Consider the following 17,994-nt stretch of genomic DNA (forward strand, 5'->3'; position numbering starts at 1 on the left):
AGTTGGACTGCAGGTGGCGCTATTCCCCCACCAATGAAGGTACAAGAATGGTGCCAAAATCTGTGTAAATCAGCTGCAAGATTCTTCACCCTAACATCGCGTGACCCTTTTGAAAAAGGGAAACAAGTCAAGATATGTGTAAACAACACACTGGTCTGTTAAAAATAATCTTTGTTTGGAAATAATATTGGATAACCTCTTTGAAGTAAAAAGTTTTAAACATTTCACATTGAATTCTGTTAGTAACATCTGGGCCCATGCTCAGAATCTAAACTCTACGAATCCAAAACAATACAGTATAGTTGTTTTGGATTTGTACGGTTTATATTCTCAGCTTGTGTATGTATTCTCAGGCCATCATGTAGCCAACTTATACATGCTATAGATCTGTCTACTTGAAATTAGGTGGATTTTGGAAGCATTTTTACTTCATGTGAATCTTGGCCAGAGCATGCTAGGCTACAGAGCTTTAATACGCTTACCTATAGTCTTTACGTAACGCTACGTATATATACTAACACATTTTACTTTCTTCCAGCAGCATTAACTTAGCTTTCCACTTAGATTTAGCTTTGAAAAAAAAAAAAAAAAAAAAAAAAAAAAAAAAAAAGCACTCTGCGTCAGACGTTTCAGGGCGTGTGCGTAACTGACCACGTAACAAAAGCAGAACACGTGACATTGTTTTGGTTCCGTGTTTTACGCTTCTCCACGCTTCTGCTTCAGATGCTCACTTACGCACGGGTGGAAAGCTCACAATGTCTGACCTCTGCGCTGTAGTCTTTATAAACATCTTGTTCTTATTTCTGTCCTCTGCCTCTCAGCCCAATTTCGTGCTCCTGTTCGCCGATGATCTGGGCTACGGGGACTTGGGCTGTTACGGACATCCGACTTCCCTGACACCGAACCTGGACAGGCTAGCGGCGGGTGGGCTGCGCTTCACCGACTTTTACTGCACCAGTCCGGTGTGCAGTCCCTCCAGGTGAGCGCCCTTGGACGGGGGTCTGTTCTGTAATTTGCTTAAAGTGAAGGCGCTAAACCAGCCATTAAACATCAAGTCCAGCTTTGGTTAAGGTAACATTATTGCTGTCTATATATAAAACAATCAAAAGTTTGGACACATCTCTCTCTGTTTTGTCTCTATATGAATACTACTTTCTACATTTAATATACATACATTTAACAACCATACGAAATAAGATGTGTGGTTTTATGTAGCAATAAAAGTTAAATAACACTACTATTTCTTTTTATATTTTATAACTAATTAAAATCTTCAAATTACCCACCTTTTGCTTTCTTGAAAAATATTTAGGGTCATTCCACTCCACATGTCCGAATGTCCCAGCTCGACCATGTCATATTTGACTGGAAAAATTAAATCAGAGTGTTTTCGTAGCTTCTGAAAGTGCTTTCATAATCCACGAATGCTATGCATGTATGCTGAACACCATCACAAATTCTGGATATGTTAAAAACAGACATCTAGTCTTTCTAAAACTTTTTTTATTTTATGTTGGTGAGTGGTGTCATTTTTTTGGTATACATGGTTAAGATGGCACAGAATTTCTTTTTTCCATTTTTAACACTTAATATCTTCTAGAGCGTTCATCACAGAGGGTCAGTTTTAAAATACAAAGTACACAGCATGTGTGGGAAGGTGTATGTTCAATATCAAACCTCTGTCTTTGAAGTTGCACTTTCCACAGTCCTTCAAATATGCCCTTATATATTTGAAGAGTAGAATTTTCTAGCAAATTCAAGCCCTCAGAAATCTGTGATAAATGAATCAAAAGCACATGTGTAAAAGTCCGTATTCTACAAGTACATTTGCCAAATTTTAACCCTTGAAAATTTTAAGGACTTACCTTCAATAGTTATTTAGATGCAACAGTCTGAAAGAGGCAGAGAAAACTCTGCTCAAATATTTTTTTAATGATAAAACTATAAGGAGTTGGGAGCTAAAATTTGGAACTTTTCCTATGGGGAAGTGTGAGAACCTCCTAGAATTTTTTTCAGTCAAATCTGAGATGGTCGAGCGGGGGCATTCGGATATTTGGCATGGAATGATCCTTTAATACAGTTATTTACATCAACAGAACAAGCGAATATGTGAAAAGCAACAGCCAGGGCTGTTGACTGTTATGCATGTTACATAATGATGATACAGATGAATATGGTTAATATTTCTCCACTGCTTAGAGATAATAATATAAGATTTTGATAATTACTCTAGTGTCTATATTTGTGGTTCAACTCGGATAGACAACATTGTGAGGACTCTTCACCATTCAAATGATAGGATAGGTAGTTTTAAACTGTTGATTGCTGTAGCAACTATCTAGATTTTTTATGGTTTTGAAACCCATGAATACCACTGTTTAAAAAGAACAGCTAGTTTCGTATCAAATATAGCTCAATGTATAATTTAACTTATTGTAATATAATAAAAAAAATCACTCTCAAACATATTCAACATGGATGGGACTAGAACTTGTGCTGCAAGATAAGATAAATATAAGATAAACCATCAATTATTTCGGAGCAGTGCTACAGTTTTTGTTGCTTTTTAGAGGAAGGAAACTTGTATTGTTTTGTTCTTGTTGACCAAATATCATATTGTCACATTGACTGATGTTTTTCATCCGCAGGTCATCTTTGCTGACGGGCCGTTATCAGACCCGTACAGGCATCTACCCAGGAGTGTTGTACCCGGACTCTATCGGGGGTCTGCCACTGAACGAGACCACCATCGCGGAGGTGCTAAAGCCTCTGGGCTATGCCACTGCAGCTGTGGGGAAGTGGCATCTGGGCTATGGAGCCAATGGGACCTATCTCCCAACCAACCAGGGCTTTGACGAGTACCTGGGGATTCCCTATTCCCATGACATGGTATGTGGAGCTATGCAAACAAGATATTAAATAAGGCTGAATGATTAAAAAAAAAAAAAAAAAAAAAAAAGATGTACTCATACTGGCAAGTATGGATATTTAAATAGGAGGTATTACACTTCTATGGGGTATTAATTGTTTTGTGTCATGCTTTTGTAAATCTATGAAAAATTGTAGAGTGGGGTTGAGCATTGAACAGAATCTCACAGCTAACTGTAAGAAGGGTTTGATTAGTGCTCGGGATAGATTGCAGGATTGTTCAAACATGCATGGATAACATCTAAAATCTCCAAACTCTCTTTAAACTCTTTAAACAGGTCCAGGCGCATTCATATTTGAGAAAACACTGAATTATTATTGGGGTTCAGGGCGATAAAATGTGTATCCATTTGCACATACATTGTCCTTTGTCCCAGACATAACACATGAACTAGATAATATATATCTTTCGATTGGTAAAAATTCCCCAAAATGTTGCTTATAAACAGGAAGCTGAAACGCATGAACATCTCATTATTGGTGTTGCAATAATGGCTAATAAAGTAATCCATTTCACAAGAGGCTACATAAATCGCAGTAGAGGACAGACTGTTCTTCCTTACTAAACTGTTAATCCCAAATTTACCCTTGTTTTTATAGTGTCAAATGTATATTAAATTTTGAAATCATGTAACAAAAATAACATTTTGTTTCATATTGCACTACTTTCAAGTACAATGGCTAGGGGATATTTGCAAAGGATAACAGTTGAACCCGATTGCAGTTGGAAATTTGAACTTTGATTTTCTTTCATTATTCAGCCATAATTTTTTAAATGCTTTTTCAATTATAGCACGTTTTAGTAACTATCCAACACTGTTCCCCAGGGCCCATGTAAAAACCTGACCTGCTTCCCTCCAGATGTGAAGTGTTTTGGGCTGTGCGATGTTGGCACGGTAACTGTCCCACTAATGAGGAATGACAAGATCATACAGCAACCAGCCAACTTTCTGGAACTGGAGAAGGCTTACAGCAACTTTGCAACTAATTTCATTCTGACTTCTGCCCAGAAGCAACAGCCCTTCTTCCTCTACTATCCAACCCATGTAAGTTACAGGTGGAATTATTAATACTTCAATTAGGTATTAATTTCTAACACATAACATATTTAGATCACCATACCTTTTAATGTTTATAGTTTTATTTAATAATTGATATAATGTTTACTTGTGTTTTTCATGGTTTGAGTCTCCCCTCCCCTTTGCACTCTGTACTAACTCCCAGTTCAGAGCGCTATCACAACACAATCGGTATGCATTCTGTTAATGAAACTACACTACACTACACTACTACTACACATCAAGTTTATCAAGTTGTATTGCATTCTCTTGTATTATACTTTTGTATATTTAAAACTGCAGTGCAGAAGCATGGATGACCTGAGCCGAGTCTTGGACAGGATTATACTGCTAGCCATATGGTGGTTTCGAATAGAGCCTAGGAGAGGTTGCTAGGTTATTCAAACATGCATGGATAACATAACCACTTCCGGCATGTTTTTGATGAGGGAACAGCATTTTAACATGATAGAAAGCTTCTAAAAGTGAATTTTGCACAATACTCTCTTTCATAATGACCATGTTGACTGAGCTCTGATCTTGCCTTGTCTTCCTCCTAGCACACACACTACCCTCAGTATGCGGGCCAAAGAGCTGCTTGGAGAACTTCAAGAGGTCCATTTGGAGATTCTCTGGCTGAATTTGATGACACTGTAGGAGACATCATGGCCGCTCTGGAGAAAGCAGGCGTCATCAACAATACACTCGTCTTTTTTACGTCTGACAATGGGTTTGTGTCTGATTTAATTAGATAATAAAATTTCATGGTTAATTTTATTAGTTACTTCATCAACTGCACTTAAGACTGCAGGCATGTTTGAGTACTTTTCACATGTTTTCTAAAGATCTGATTACTGTTACTGGAATAATCCCTAAAAATAATAAGATAAATACATTATGGCAACATCTCATACCCCAAGCAAGCTCTACCCCAAGTAGAAGGGCACAGGTTTTATTTCCAGTATTGACTTTCTGTGGAGTTTCCATGTTCTCACTTTGTTTGAGTGGGTTTCTTCTGGGTACTGCAATTTGTCCATCAAACCAATACATGCACAATATAGTCTTATTCTCCTGACCAAGATCTGGTGAAGGTTACTTGAGGAAATTTTTTTTCACTGGCACAAAGCTCACCTACTTCATATCTTATTTATAATCTCTTTTATCTGACCTAATAACAACAGGTTTATCTAGTCCAACTATGGGACATATGTGTATGTCATGATCAAGGTCAGGGTCAAGATCAAAGTTTATTTATATAGCACATTTAAATACAGACAGTGCTGCCCCAAAGTGCTGCCCAGATCATGATGAGATGTAAAATGATGGTTAGGAGACAGGTAGGGCTTAACCTTCCCCAAAAGTCTGAGCTGGTATGTGCAAATTAAGCATCATGTCTTTTACAATTAATGTTGTTTGCCCTTTAATTTTAGGCCTGAGTTAATGCGAATGTCGAAAGGAGGTAACGCTGGCCTCCTAAAATGTGGTAAAGGCACCACATATGAGGGAGGCATGAGAGAACCTGCTATTGCCTATTGGTCTGGAACTATAAAGCCTGGTTAGTATTGTATTAAGCATGTGATGTAATGCAAATCCATATTCAAATATTATAATATAAGTAAATATTACACATTTTAGTTTTACAGTTATTAAACAGCGGAAATTTATAGGCAGCATTCATATTTTATAATTTGATGATGCCAGTGGTAGGTGCAACTCTATGGGAGATTCACAGTTTTTATAAGAAATATCCAAAATTGAAATCCACACCTACAGTATTAATCTCATAGTTTGAAGTCTTTTGGCTGACAACAAACACTCTATTGGCATTGAATAATGGCACCACTTTTGAAAGCTATTGTGAAAAAAATAATTTCACTTTTGTGTAGAGAAGATGTTGAACTTTGTGTCAGTTGTTCATGTGGGTAGGCCCAATAAAGGCCAGTTCAGGGAGCCAAGCAGGCGAACAGTTTAGACTGTGGCCATGGTAACCTAACTATAGATAGTGAAATGGTAATGAAGGGAGCTGAAGTTGATGGAACTGTAAAGTTCAAGAATAATAAACTTTTACTATTACAAAGAAGAGCCAAAACCTCAGCATCAGACATGGCCAAGCTTTGATGATGTGATCAGAGGGTAAACTAACAGACCCAGATATTTTAATTAGTCACAAACCAGTTAAAAATGTCTACAATCTGACAAATTCCACCATAGAAATCTGACCTGTCCTCCAGGTCAGTTTTAAACAATAGGGAATCTATAATGTTGTGATGTCACCTAAACCCAGCCTATAACTTTATAAACATGTTCTGTATTTCAGGTGTGACTCATCAGTTGGGCAGCATTTTGGACATCCTGCCAACCTTTGCCAGCCTGGCTAGGGCCAAACTTCCCTCTGTGATACTGGATGGGGTAGATTTGACAGACCTTCTATTTCATCAAGGAAAGGTGCAGGAAATATACTTTATTATTTCATAAGATTTGTATGATTTTTCGTTACATAGAAGTACTGTGCATTGTTCACTGAACATATGTGTTTATTCATGTATTTATTAAGGATAGACAGTTTGTTAAACCAATCCAATATGTAAAAAAAATAATAAAAAATTATCTATAGTTCTATGTAAAAGCCACACAACATGTAGCATAAGTTGGTTACAATTACAACAGCCAGCTAAGTAAAAGCCAGCAATAGGCAGTTAGCACAAAAACATTGTTTAAAATTTTATCTGACAATATACATTTATATAATTTTAATAAAAAAAGATTAAATCATCAAAACAAAAGTGGCATAACGAAATAAAAATAAATAAATAAAACCTAAAAAACAAAGACCACATTCTCCACCAGTTTGATCATCTTAAAGCCAGCATGTTTATTTCATATATTTAGGCTTTGGTTCTTGTTTGCAGAGTGCTCGTGAGATGATGATGTTCTACCCCACAGACCCCAGTGAGAAGTATGGCCTTTTTGCTGTGCGGTATAAGAAATACAAGGCTCACTTCTACACAAGAGGTAGGCTGCTTAACCCTAAACTATATAGCCTTGTTAAAATTTCATAAACAAATACCGGCCATACCAGCTTGTCGAAGACTGACCCCGTCAGATCTCAGAAGCTCAGCAGGGCCGGGCTTTGGATGGGAGACTGCTGGGAAAATCAGGTGCCACAGTGGGGCGCCAGTCACAAAAAAACTGTCATTGTGTCCTTAGGCAAGACACCTCACCCACATTGCCTACTACGAAAGTGGTGTGTGAGTGTTGGTGGTGGACGGAGGGACCGATGGCACAGATTAGCAGCCTTGCTTCCGTCAGTCTGCCCCAGGGCAGCTGTGGCTACACTAGTAGCTTACCTCCACAGTGTGGAGTGAATGAATAATGCTCTGTGAAGTGTCTTTGAGTGTCCAGAAAAGCGCTATATGAAATTGATGCATTATTAAATAATTTCTGAACGTTGGCACAGAGACAAAAGTGAAGTTTATGAATGCAATTTCAGTGAGGAAATTGGAATTAGTCATGGAATAAAATGTGAAAAAGGAAGTTTGTTTTGGCAAATTATAACCTTGGTTGGAAAACATTTACAGATGCATTTTACATTATTTATTTTTATTTTATGTTATTTGTGTATACACTTTCACACATTTTAGCTAAGGCTAAATTTTTATTTTTAGGCTTTACTGGGGTAAATGTTGAGCCCACAATTATCTAAAGAGATGCTACTGTTATACTAAAGTACAATTTGGAGTTTTGAAAATAATACTCTGAATAGTACTCTAAATAGCCTGCTTCTCTATTTATAAGTTCTAGCTGGCTTTTCCAGATGGAAAATTCAAAATTGTACTTTTTAATGTTTATTTATTTATGTATTATTTTATTGAGTTATAAAGACTTAAAACCGTTAGCATTTAGATGTGATGTCAGTTAATCTTTGAAAATGCACTGTAATTTTGAACAGCATTTTAGCATTTTAAAGAGTTTGTTTATGGATTTCAGTTTCCTATATGCAACATTTTGAACATGTTTCCACATTCAAAAGAATTTTAAATAGAAGTTTTAAATAGTTAATCACTGTGGCAACCGTCAAAATTTTTCCTCATTCTGAAACCTATGTATAGCAAATAATCAAATTAAATACATGAAAAATACTACATCTTTTCCCCAGGTGCTGCTCACAGCGGTACCACACCAGATGCCGACTGCCCCGTATTCGCTGTTCTGAAGTACCACGACCCTCCTCTGCTCTTTAACCTGGAGATGGACCCCTCTGAGTTCTACCCCCTGTCCCTGTCTGGTGAACCAGAGCTGCAAGATGTGCTAGAGAAGATCAAGCAGGTGAAAGCAGAGTTTGAAGCCACCATGGTGTTTGCCCAGAGTGAGATATCAAAGGGAGGGGACCGCAACCTAGTGCCGTGCTGTAACCCAGAATGTAGTCCAAAACCAAGCTGTTGCAGTTGCTAAGAAAATTGTTTGGTTTTTTTTGTTTTTTTTTATTGGTTGAACTCAAGGAAAGACTTGATTTTCTTTTTAATCTGCTTTTTAAACTCACATTGACTGATTGATTGATTAATTTATTTTAGTCACAGGTACAGTATATTCTGACTTTATTCCACAGTCAGTCATATTTAACATGCACAGTCAGAAAACATGTAGGCTGACACTTGAGCTTATTATGCCTACCCTGTATTCTTTTGCCATAGCATCATCTTAAGACCAGTTCATATTCATAAACACAGCAAGAGGAAACAAACAAGGCCAGTAACAGTACAACAAAGTACTTTAACACAAACTAAGTATTCATAATGTCTACCCAGAGTTAAACATTTAAATTTCTTTTTAAAGTGAAAGAGTGGTAAGCTATTTTAGGTCTTCTGTACAATTGTTTCAGAGGTCCACTCCTTTAACAGATATACAAAATTTCATAATGTTTGTTCAGATTTTCTTTTTGATAAACATGGCCGTACCTCTGAACTTATATTGGCTATTTCAGATTTTAAACATTTTGTAATGATTTTGACAATCATTTCTCATCATTCTAAGGTAGTACATGTTTTAACAGCATTATTTGACTAAAATAGTATTTGCAACAAGTAAAGGATAAAGAAACCTGACTTTTAACTTTTTGTATGAAGTAGCTAGAGGAATGAAATGGGAGCAGGGCTTTGTAAACCCTGTAAATTACAGATTTGTATTATAAAAATGCACTAGCCTACTGTACTGTATCTGATACACTGTAAATTTTTACTTGTCAATTAAATTTTTAATCATAGTTTCAGAACCACAACTCCAGTGCTAGTAAAAAAAAAATCACTATGTATAACTGTAAAATTGTTGTGTGAATAATGCTGCTAATGTTTAATTGTGGTTTATGTTTTGTAATTTTACAACTTCTTTGCAATAAAATGGCAATTTTAAGGAATAGATGTTTGTCAGTAAGATCATAAAGGCACAGACAGTATGAAACATTTTGGAGGTGGCATGTCACTTGCATGATTATGTGGAAAAAGAAAGTGTAAATCATACTTTGGAACATTCTCCATGGCGACAGATAAGTTCTATGCCATACTGTGTTATGTTATAGCCAAAGGAACAACATTTCCATGGAAAAAAGCCCCCCTTTAGGTTAAATAAGAGTCAGGTTAGTGGAGATGCAAGCTCACTCAGTAAGGATGCATGTTTGTCAGTGCAAAAAATTAACAAAATAAATTTTTGAAGAAAAGAAAAAGGGAAAAAATATTTTGGGCCAAGTCCAATAATATGTCAAACATTGCTTTGCAGCATTTGACTGAACAAACAAGTGATAAAATTACCTGCAAAATAAATAAATAAAAATACACCTGTGGAGAATACGTGACGTTACACCTGCACTCTGCTCACGTGACACCAAGAGGAAGTAGAAAACGTGCATAATGATAACATCTTTTGCAAAATGATTGATAGGAAAATCTCCAAACTTGTCTTACGCGCACAATAATGAGGTCACTCAAACAAACTCAAATAATCTCAAATAAACTCAAATAAAAATCCTCCATAGTGGGTTTAAGGAAGGTTCTCACGTGGTTATAATGAAAGCGAATGCAGCCAAACTAGTTCTGTGCCCACTTCCCCTGTCTATACTTGCGCTATGCGGCTTTCTACTCTGTACACTTGTTTGATAACCAGGTGAAACAATGGTGAACGTAATAACAGTCTTTTTGAGCGTCTTATTTCTGTGTTTGAGTTCCGCAGCACCGCCAAACTTTGTCGTTTTCTTCGCGGATGATCTTGGGTTCGGGGATCTGGGTTGTTACGGGCACCCCTCCTCCGTGACTCCGAACCTGGACAAGCTGGCGAAGGGAGGACTGCGCTTCAGCGACTTCTACGTCACTGTAGGTGGCTGCAGCCCGTCCAGGTGAGCGGAGACTTTGTGCATTATGTTTAGGACAGACAAATGCTAAAGTAAAATGTTTAGCTTGGACTTTATATAATTGCATTGCACCTGTCAGGAGGATGCGTCGGCCCCAAACACTCGATGAACCACATTTAAGATAATTTAGAATTCAGAAAATATCCAAAACTATAACAAGAATGACCCATGGTACACATCGCACCTTCACATTTTTTCTAGGTAAAGGTCCTATATTACGCAAATAATTCACTCGTGAGCTTTAAGCCAGCTCCAGGTATGTTTCTGATGAGCAAACAACCTTATATCACGAGACATTTCAGCCCATGAATACACCTGTTTGCCAGTAACAGCCATGTATCAAGCTAGACCTGTTTGAACCATCTGTTCACACAATCAATAGGTTAATCCATGTGCTTTACTTTTAGGGTCAGAGGTGGGAGGCAACTTAAGCCTACTGAAACATTTATAATATCTCATTTTGTTGTTTTTGAACTTTTAAGTCCATTCGCATTTTGTGCAATTCTTGAATGTGAAATTACAACACTGACTTGCACATTTCTTATGGATTGCCATTTCTGATGGACTGACAAATTGAGGCTGCCAATCTGCACCATGGGCCCCTCCGACCACCACCAACACTCTACGCTCACACCACTTTGATACTAGGCAATGTGCTAGAAGTGTCTTGCCTAAGGACACAACACCAGCTTTTTGCTACTAGCACCCCACTGTTATACTTGATTTTCGCAGCGGTCTCCCATTCAAGTAATAACTAGCCCTGACCATCCTTAGTTAGGCTTTGACTAGGAGGTTTGGCCACCACATTATAACATAGATCAGAAAACGGTAAGTTATGATGCCCTTTAAACATAACATTGGTTGTGTTCATTATTTCCAAATTATTTTTCTTTCCCATCCACAGAGCTGCTTTACTGACTGGCCGATATGAGACGCGCTCGGGGATCTATCCTGGGGTCCTGTACCCAGGCTCCATTGGAGGTCTTCCTCTTAATGAGACCACCATTGCTGCCATGTTAAAACCGCTGGGATATGCCACAGCCGCAATCGGGAAGTGGCATCTGGGATTAGGGACCAACGGAACGTACCTGCCCACCAACCATGGATTTGACCATTTCCTTGGGATCCCATACTCCCATGATCAGGTCAGCATGTTTATTCAAGCAGACATCATATTATTAGGCAAAGAAACTGATTCTAAGGAACTTAATTCTTTCCTTTATTGTTGTTCTGCATGTGTTAGTGAAAGACGGCAATAAAGTTTTGCCATTTTCTATATATAAAAACAAATGAATATGCCTTTACATTTTTATTTCAATAACATAAACAAGACAGAGGCATCAGTCTCATTTAACAGAAAATAGTTCAAATTATTCTCTCCGCCTATTAATTTACTATATAATAACAATTATTCTGTTTTGTTTTGATTTTTTTTTTTTTTTTTTTTTTTATGTAAGAGCTTTTAAATGTCATACAGCTAACCTCAGTGTCCACAGATATAAGATATCAATCAAATATAGCTTTAGATTTATTCTTAATTACAAAAACATTGTACATTAATTATGTTACAATTTGGTCTTTTGCATCTCAAGATGATTACCCAATCAGAAAGCAGAATGAGCCTCTTATGAGTCTCTCATTTGGATCAATGCTGGATTCCACAACTTAAAATAACTCTTGGATCAATTTTCTCTTCCTGAACCCAGCATCTGCAGCCAGTCAGTGCTAGTACAACCTCTGCAGCTCAGTGAGTGAATTTGGAGGTTCTGAGCTTTCACATGAGGCCTGGCCTGTCCGTGTACTGAGATGAGAAAAAACTATGTGCCCTCTATATGCAGGTAGAGGCACTGGCAGCCCAGTTTCAGCTGTGATTGTAGTACATTTTTAAAACAAGAAGAACACAGGGTACATACAATTCCTTTAATATACAGTAAATTTTGCCATTTTTTGTAAAAAAAAAAAAAAAAAGAGTACTGTTTTAGTCATGTTAATTAAGTCCATGTTTCTTACACCATGTCCATTTGTAACACATATTTTTGTTGACATAACAGTTGTGTAATTCCTTCCAGGGCCCGTGTGCAAACCTGACCTGCTTCCCTCCGGACGTGAAGTGTTTTGGACAGTGTGATACTGGAGTCGTAACTGTCCCACTGATGAAGAACGACAAGATTATACAGCAACCAGCCAACTTCCTGGAGCTGGAGAAGGCTTACAGCAACTTTGCAACTAATTTCATTCTGACCTCAGCCCAGAAGCAACAGCCCTTCTTCCTCTACTATCCATCCCATGTAAGCAAGACTACAGTGAATATTATCTTACTATTCTATTTAACACTACACTAGTGTTGTCAAAACTATCGAAAATATGAATCAGTACCAAAAACTAGATACTCATTTGAGCAAATATCAATACTAATACCCCCTACTCAGTACCCCTTTCACAGGACAGAAATGAACCTTTACTGAATAACTTTAGAAAGATCTTGAGCTGTATCAGAACAAGTAGAAGAGCATATAGGCTAGTATACAACCCAATCTATGACTGAAGGAGTACAGAAATATAATGGTACCATAATAATATAAAAGAAAGTACTACGATTTAAATGACATTCTGTTGTCTAAAGAAACAGTGTTTTTTATTATCATTGTGATATCAGTATTGAGAATCAAGTCTATTCATTAGTATAGAAATCAAGTTTTTTAGAGAGAGAGATCATTTATTGATCCCAAGGTAAATGTTTCACACAACAGTACTCAACACTTAATTTTATCTTAATTCTGTACAAAAGAAATATTTACTCTTTGTAGTATATCTGTGTATTTATGTTCTCTATGCATGTTCTATGCTTTACTGTTCTAAATATTCATTCATTCAATTCAGTCTACCTTATATTAAAATTATCAAGTACTTTGATTACATTGTACTTGATATCCTACAACTACTACTTTACTGACTTAGGTGTCGGTTAGGTGAGTTTCGTTAACATATTACAAGTTGTTACGCAGTAAAACATGTTATAATTTTTGAGATGGGTACAATGTACCAAGGGAGGCTAGTATTTAGATCATAGTACTTGCTTTAAAACTGCCCAGTAATGTCAACAATAAACGGAGGAGAAAACTGAAATAGGAGTGCTACACTAATCAACCATTACCTGCGTTTGAACAAGTTAAAGATACATAATAAGGGTACATTCACAGTTGTCCTTGTTTGGTCCTGGTTTGTGCCCAGTCCTTATGTAGACCTGTTTTAGTCCTGTTCAGTTATAAATAGACTATAAATTCGAAGTAATGCTGGACTAGACCAAGTTTAAAGCAGAACTAGAAAAGGACCAAACCAAGTCTACATCTAGATTAAACTAACTCAAACAGCTTTGTCCCAATTTTGACACGGTTTAAGACGCTATGGAAATATAGAAGGTTAACTTTCAATATTACTGTACCTATAGTAAATATAGTAATATTTGCTAAATGCTGACCTTTCAAATTGTCTCATACTTTGATTTAAATTACATTCTGACAGCAATAGAAATCTGATAGTTGCTTTTTTCCCTATAGCACACACATTACCCCCAGTATGCCGGCATGAGGGCAGCAGGGAGGACTTCCAGAGGTCCTTTTGGAGATGCTCTGCTAGAGTTTGATGACACCATCGGAGACATTATGGCCACCCTGGACAAGACCGGGGTCCTCAACAACACTTTGGTCCTCTTCTCCGCAGACAACGGGTCTGTAGTTCTTCTTACTCTAACCCTAAACCCAACCCTAATCCTAAGTATGTTTTGTTGTATTTATCATAGTCCAATGCTAGCAGCATGCAGTACTGAGAATTAGAATGTCAGAAATGGATTGATCTTACCACTCACTACAATTATGAAAATGTGACAGCATGGTAGAAATAATTTTAGAAGAATAATACAAATGTAAGTTTATGTATTTAAATGTATTCTATCAAAATTACCTTTTTAAGACTGGTAATCTGCTAGTATTTGACTGTGGGAACAAAAGTGAATTAGGGATTTTATTTAGGGCTTGGAGATATCCAAAAGAAATATAAAATTTTGTCCACATTTGATTGATCATGAAATGTAAAATTTGTTTAGGCAAAGTCTAAACATTGTTCCAAAGTACATGCATTAAAAAGGGACTGGCTATAGACATAGTCACAATAATCCTAACAATCTTTAAAAATGAATTATCTACTGTATAGCCCTCTCTTGTCAAGTTTTGTATTGTGCATTCCTTTTAGAATATATATTAAAAAAAAATCTAAAAACAAAACAAGCAGTATTAGTTATCATGAAAACTATTACAGTGGTTTTTTTTTTTTGTTCTAGACCTGAGCTGTTACGGAGGTCTCGTGGAGGTACGGCTGGTCTTCTGAAATGTGGTAAGGCGACGACATATGAAGGAGGGGTGAGAGAGCCTGCCATCGCCTACTGGCTTGGAAGAATCCAGCCTGGTTAGTATAGTGTGCTATTATACTGTTTTAAAAGGGCTCACAATCTAATGGCTGATAAGTGTTTTTTTTTTTTTTTTGGTAACTTTAGAACTTTAAGAGTTTGAATTGACTTTTTACAAAGGAAATAGCAAACGTCAAAACACAGCAGTTCAGATATATTGTATAAGCAGCTCAAAATATGTTCGCTGATTACTGTTTGAAAGCATGTTTCTGTTCGATAATCAGGATGCATGCTAGTTGTTGTTACTTTTACCACCACAACAAAGCTCTGCTCTGCTCTCTGAGAGCTGTGAAAAGTGATTATAAACTCATCATGGTTAATGTTTAGGATGCTCAGAACTAGCTTTGGTTTTCACATTTTAAGATGATAAAAATTAGAGTGCCTTTAAGTTGGTGTTTCAGAGCAATATTTTCAAGCCATTCATCCACAGAAGCTAACGGCACAGGATATGATAACTTATATTTATTCATGTTACGTTGTCTTTTGTCAGGTGTTACTCATGAACTGGCCAGCACTCTGGACATCCTGCCAACTATGGCCAAACTGTCAGGAGCCACACTGCCACCTGTGGTTTTGGATGGAGTGGACATGACAGACATCCTCCTTCGTCATGGCAAGGTACTGATGTCTTTAAAAAAAACATGCAGTAAAACTGCATGTTTTTTGTGAAGGCTAAACTAGCTTTTATATTTGGTTTGCAGAGTAAAAGGGAGGTGATGATGTTCTGGTCCTTAAACCCAAGTAAGAAGCGTGGCCTCTTTGCGTTAAGGCTGAGGAAATACAAGGCTTACTTCTATACACAAGGTACACTTCTTTTTACTGTTTCATCAGCTGATGTTATGTGGTAGTGCCTTTACTGTGTGTCCATAAATCTTTAGTGAAGTTGCTCTTTGGTTTATTGAACTGCTTAAATTCCCTTCATATCAAAGTATCTTGTTGAAAGCCTAGACTGTCACTCCTGTCCACGGACCATCAGCTAGCAACAATGATATTCTATAAACCATCTTAAACCATAAATAATACAGTGACTCATCATCACCTGCAGCTTGATACTCCAACCACCATGTTGGCACACCATTTAACATTTCTTGTGGAGTATCTACGACCTGCTTGTCTCTAGAGACTTTATTGCTGGAATGTTGCAAAGTCTGGCATTAAATTTATCTATCTTGTTTTTATTTAGTTATGGGTTTTTATTACAAATATATACCTGAAGGATCCCATTAACTTATGTTTTTACTTCACTTTTGTCTGCCTGTCCACACAAACACTAAAACATAAGTCATAAACCTAATACAGACCACTCTCTACTGACTAAGCATTGTTTTGTACCAGGTTCTGTCAAAAGCAGCACCGTACCGGACCCTGACTGCGTTGCCCCTCTTCAGTTCCATGACCCTCCTCTTCTGATTGACCTGGAGAGTGACCCGTCAGAGCACTACCCCCTCTCACTGAAGGAACGCCCTGATCTCCAACAGGTTCTGGATGAGATCATGAAGGTCAAGGCCAGTCTGGAGGCCTCCATGGAGTTTGGAGAGAGCCAGATAGGAAAGGGACTTAACCCAAGCCTAGAGCCCTGTTGCAATCCAGAGTGTAGCCCCAAACCAAGCTGCTGCCAGTGTCTGTAACTATACACGTTTTGGTAAGGGCATGATAATATCTACATATGTTTAGCTGAAGATGTTTTATATTTTTAAAGGGTTATGCTAAATTGACTTTTCAGGGCTTTTCAGAACCATTCTCATTTGCACAGTCAGTTGGTTTCAGAATATTTCATACATGTTCGAGTAATCTTTATTCTCCTGTATTCAAGATGCCATTGCTCTGAAAATTCTCATTTTCCAATATCCCCCTATAGACCACTACTACTCTGTACTTTGTTCTGAGCATTTTAGCTTCTTGACTGGTGATGTAGGATTCAACAGCGTTGCCTAGTCATTTTGGTACCAAAAAATAAAAAATAAAATTGACGCTATTGGATCCCTAGTCTGCAGGGTCTGGCAGCAGCAGTTATCAGTAGGAAGTAACCTGACTTTTTTTTTTTTTTTTTTTTTTAGTGAGTTTAGAGCAATACTGCAATTTAAAATCACCAAAATATAAAATAATGGTCCATGGGTATGGTGTCATAGATTACAACTATAAAGCAGACAAAAGCAGAATACATAATAGAATACTGAAGGAGTACATTAGTGAATAAATGTCCTCTGTCATTCTAAACTGACAAACTTTTTTGTTGTTTCATCATCAAAAACATACCTGGAATTGTGTTTTGTTTCAGTCACGTTTCAGTAATTCTGAATCTTGTATATTGTGAACTCCTGACCACTTGATGATGTCTTATTTGTATGTCCATATACCACCAGTTTTATTTCATCACTAAATTAACCTCAACTATACAACACTATCACATTCTAAAACATTCAGCTATTGTACATATTATTATTCATATTTGTTGTTTCTTTTATCAGTGAATCGGCTGGTGTTTTATGTGTATGTTAAATTATGCCGTTTAATTGTAGTATTGCACAGTATTATTTTAATGAAGAAAATGTGAAATGCTATAGCAAAGATGGAAGGTTGCTAAAGTTGTTAAAAACCTGAAGGAATGCATAATATAAGGTCTTATATGGCCTACACACTGCCTCTGTGAAATCTAATAAGACAATTTGTATGTGTTTTTAATCTTTGTTGCCATATGTTCTTCATATGTACAGGTATTGTTTGAATTATAACATCACACCTAATTTTTCTTTGAAATGTAAGACAAAATAAACAACACCCATGAAAAACCAAGTCCATGGAGTCTAAAAGCCGTTATGTAAGAATAATATAAGACTATGTGACTTTGCTTATGGAGGGCTTAAGTTACAGGTCAGATCTGTGGAGAGACAACCCCGCTCACAGTAAGAATTAGAACTGCAATGATTTTTCAAGTAGCCAACTAGTCAAATGATTTTTTTCTATTGTACACTGAGACTATTTAAATCAACCAATATCAAACAAATAAATTGAAATATGGATACTGAAGGCTTCTGAAGAGGGAATATTCAGAAACAAATAAATACAAATTAAGTGTATTCCTGATGAAAATGAAAATTATTACGGTAATGGTTGGAGTCCTTGTATCCATGTTTTTCAAGGTATTTTTG

General features: G+C 36.9%; 2 protein-coding genes across 2 annotated transcripts; both read left to right on the plus strand.

Moving 5' to 3' along the window:
- Positions 1–678: 678 nt before the first annotated feature.
- On the plus strand, positions 679–9,396 carry LOC110166822 (arylsulfatase A-like). The gene is made up of 8 exons (XM_020932131.2): positions 679–979; positions 2,649–2,889; positions 3,756–3,974; positions 4,547–4,716; positions 5,417–5,541; positions 6,304–6,431; positions 6,896–6,998; positions 8,143–9,396. Exons 1-8 carry the CDS (start codon positions 756–758, stop codon positions 8,436–8,438), a joined length of 1,506 nt encoding a protein of 501 aa, XP_020787790.1. The 5' UTR covers positions 679–755; the 3' UTR covers positions 8,439–9,396.
- Positions 9,397–9,529: 133 nt separating this feature from the next.
- Positions 9,530–17,621, plus strand: LOC110166852 (arylsulfatase A-like). Its single transcript, XM_020932172.2, has 8 exons — positions 9,530–10,368; positions 11,288–11,528; positions 12,453–12,671; positions 13,941–14,110; positions 14,720–14,844; positions 15,336–15,463; positions 15,547–15,649; positions 16,181–17,621. Exons 1-8 carry the CDS (start codon positions 10,148–10,150, stop codon positions 16,471–16,473), a joined length of 1,500 nt encoding a protein of 499 aa, XP_020787831.2. The 5' UTR covers positions 9,530–10,147; the 3' UTR covers positions 16,474–17,621.
- Positions 17,622–17,994: the final 373 nt, after the last annotated feature.

This window comes from Boleophthalmus pectinirostris, unplaced genomic scaffold (genome assembly GCF_026225935.1).
Source record: "Boleophthalmus pectinirostris isolate CB_2022bp ecotype Guang Dong unplaced genomic scaffold, ASM2622593v1 HiC_scaffold_2, whole genome shotgun sequence".
NCBI lineage: Eukaryota > Metazoa > Chordata > Actinopteri > Gobiiformes > Gobiidae > Boleophthalmus > Boleophthalmus pectinirostris.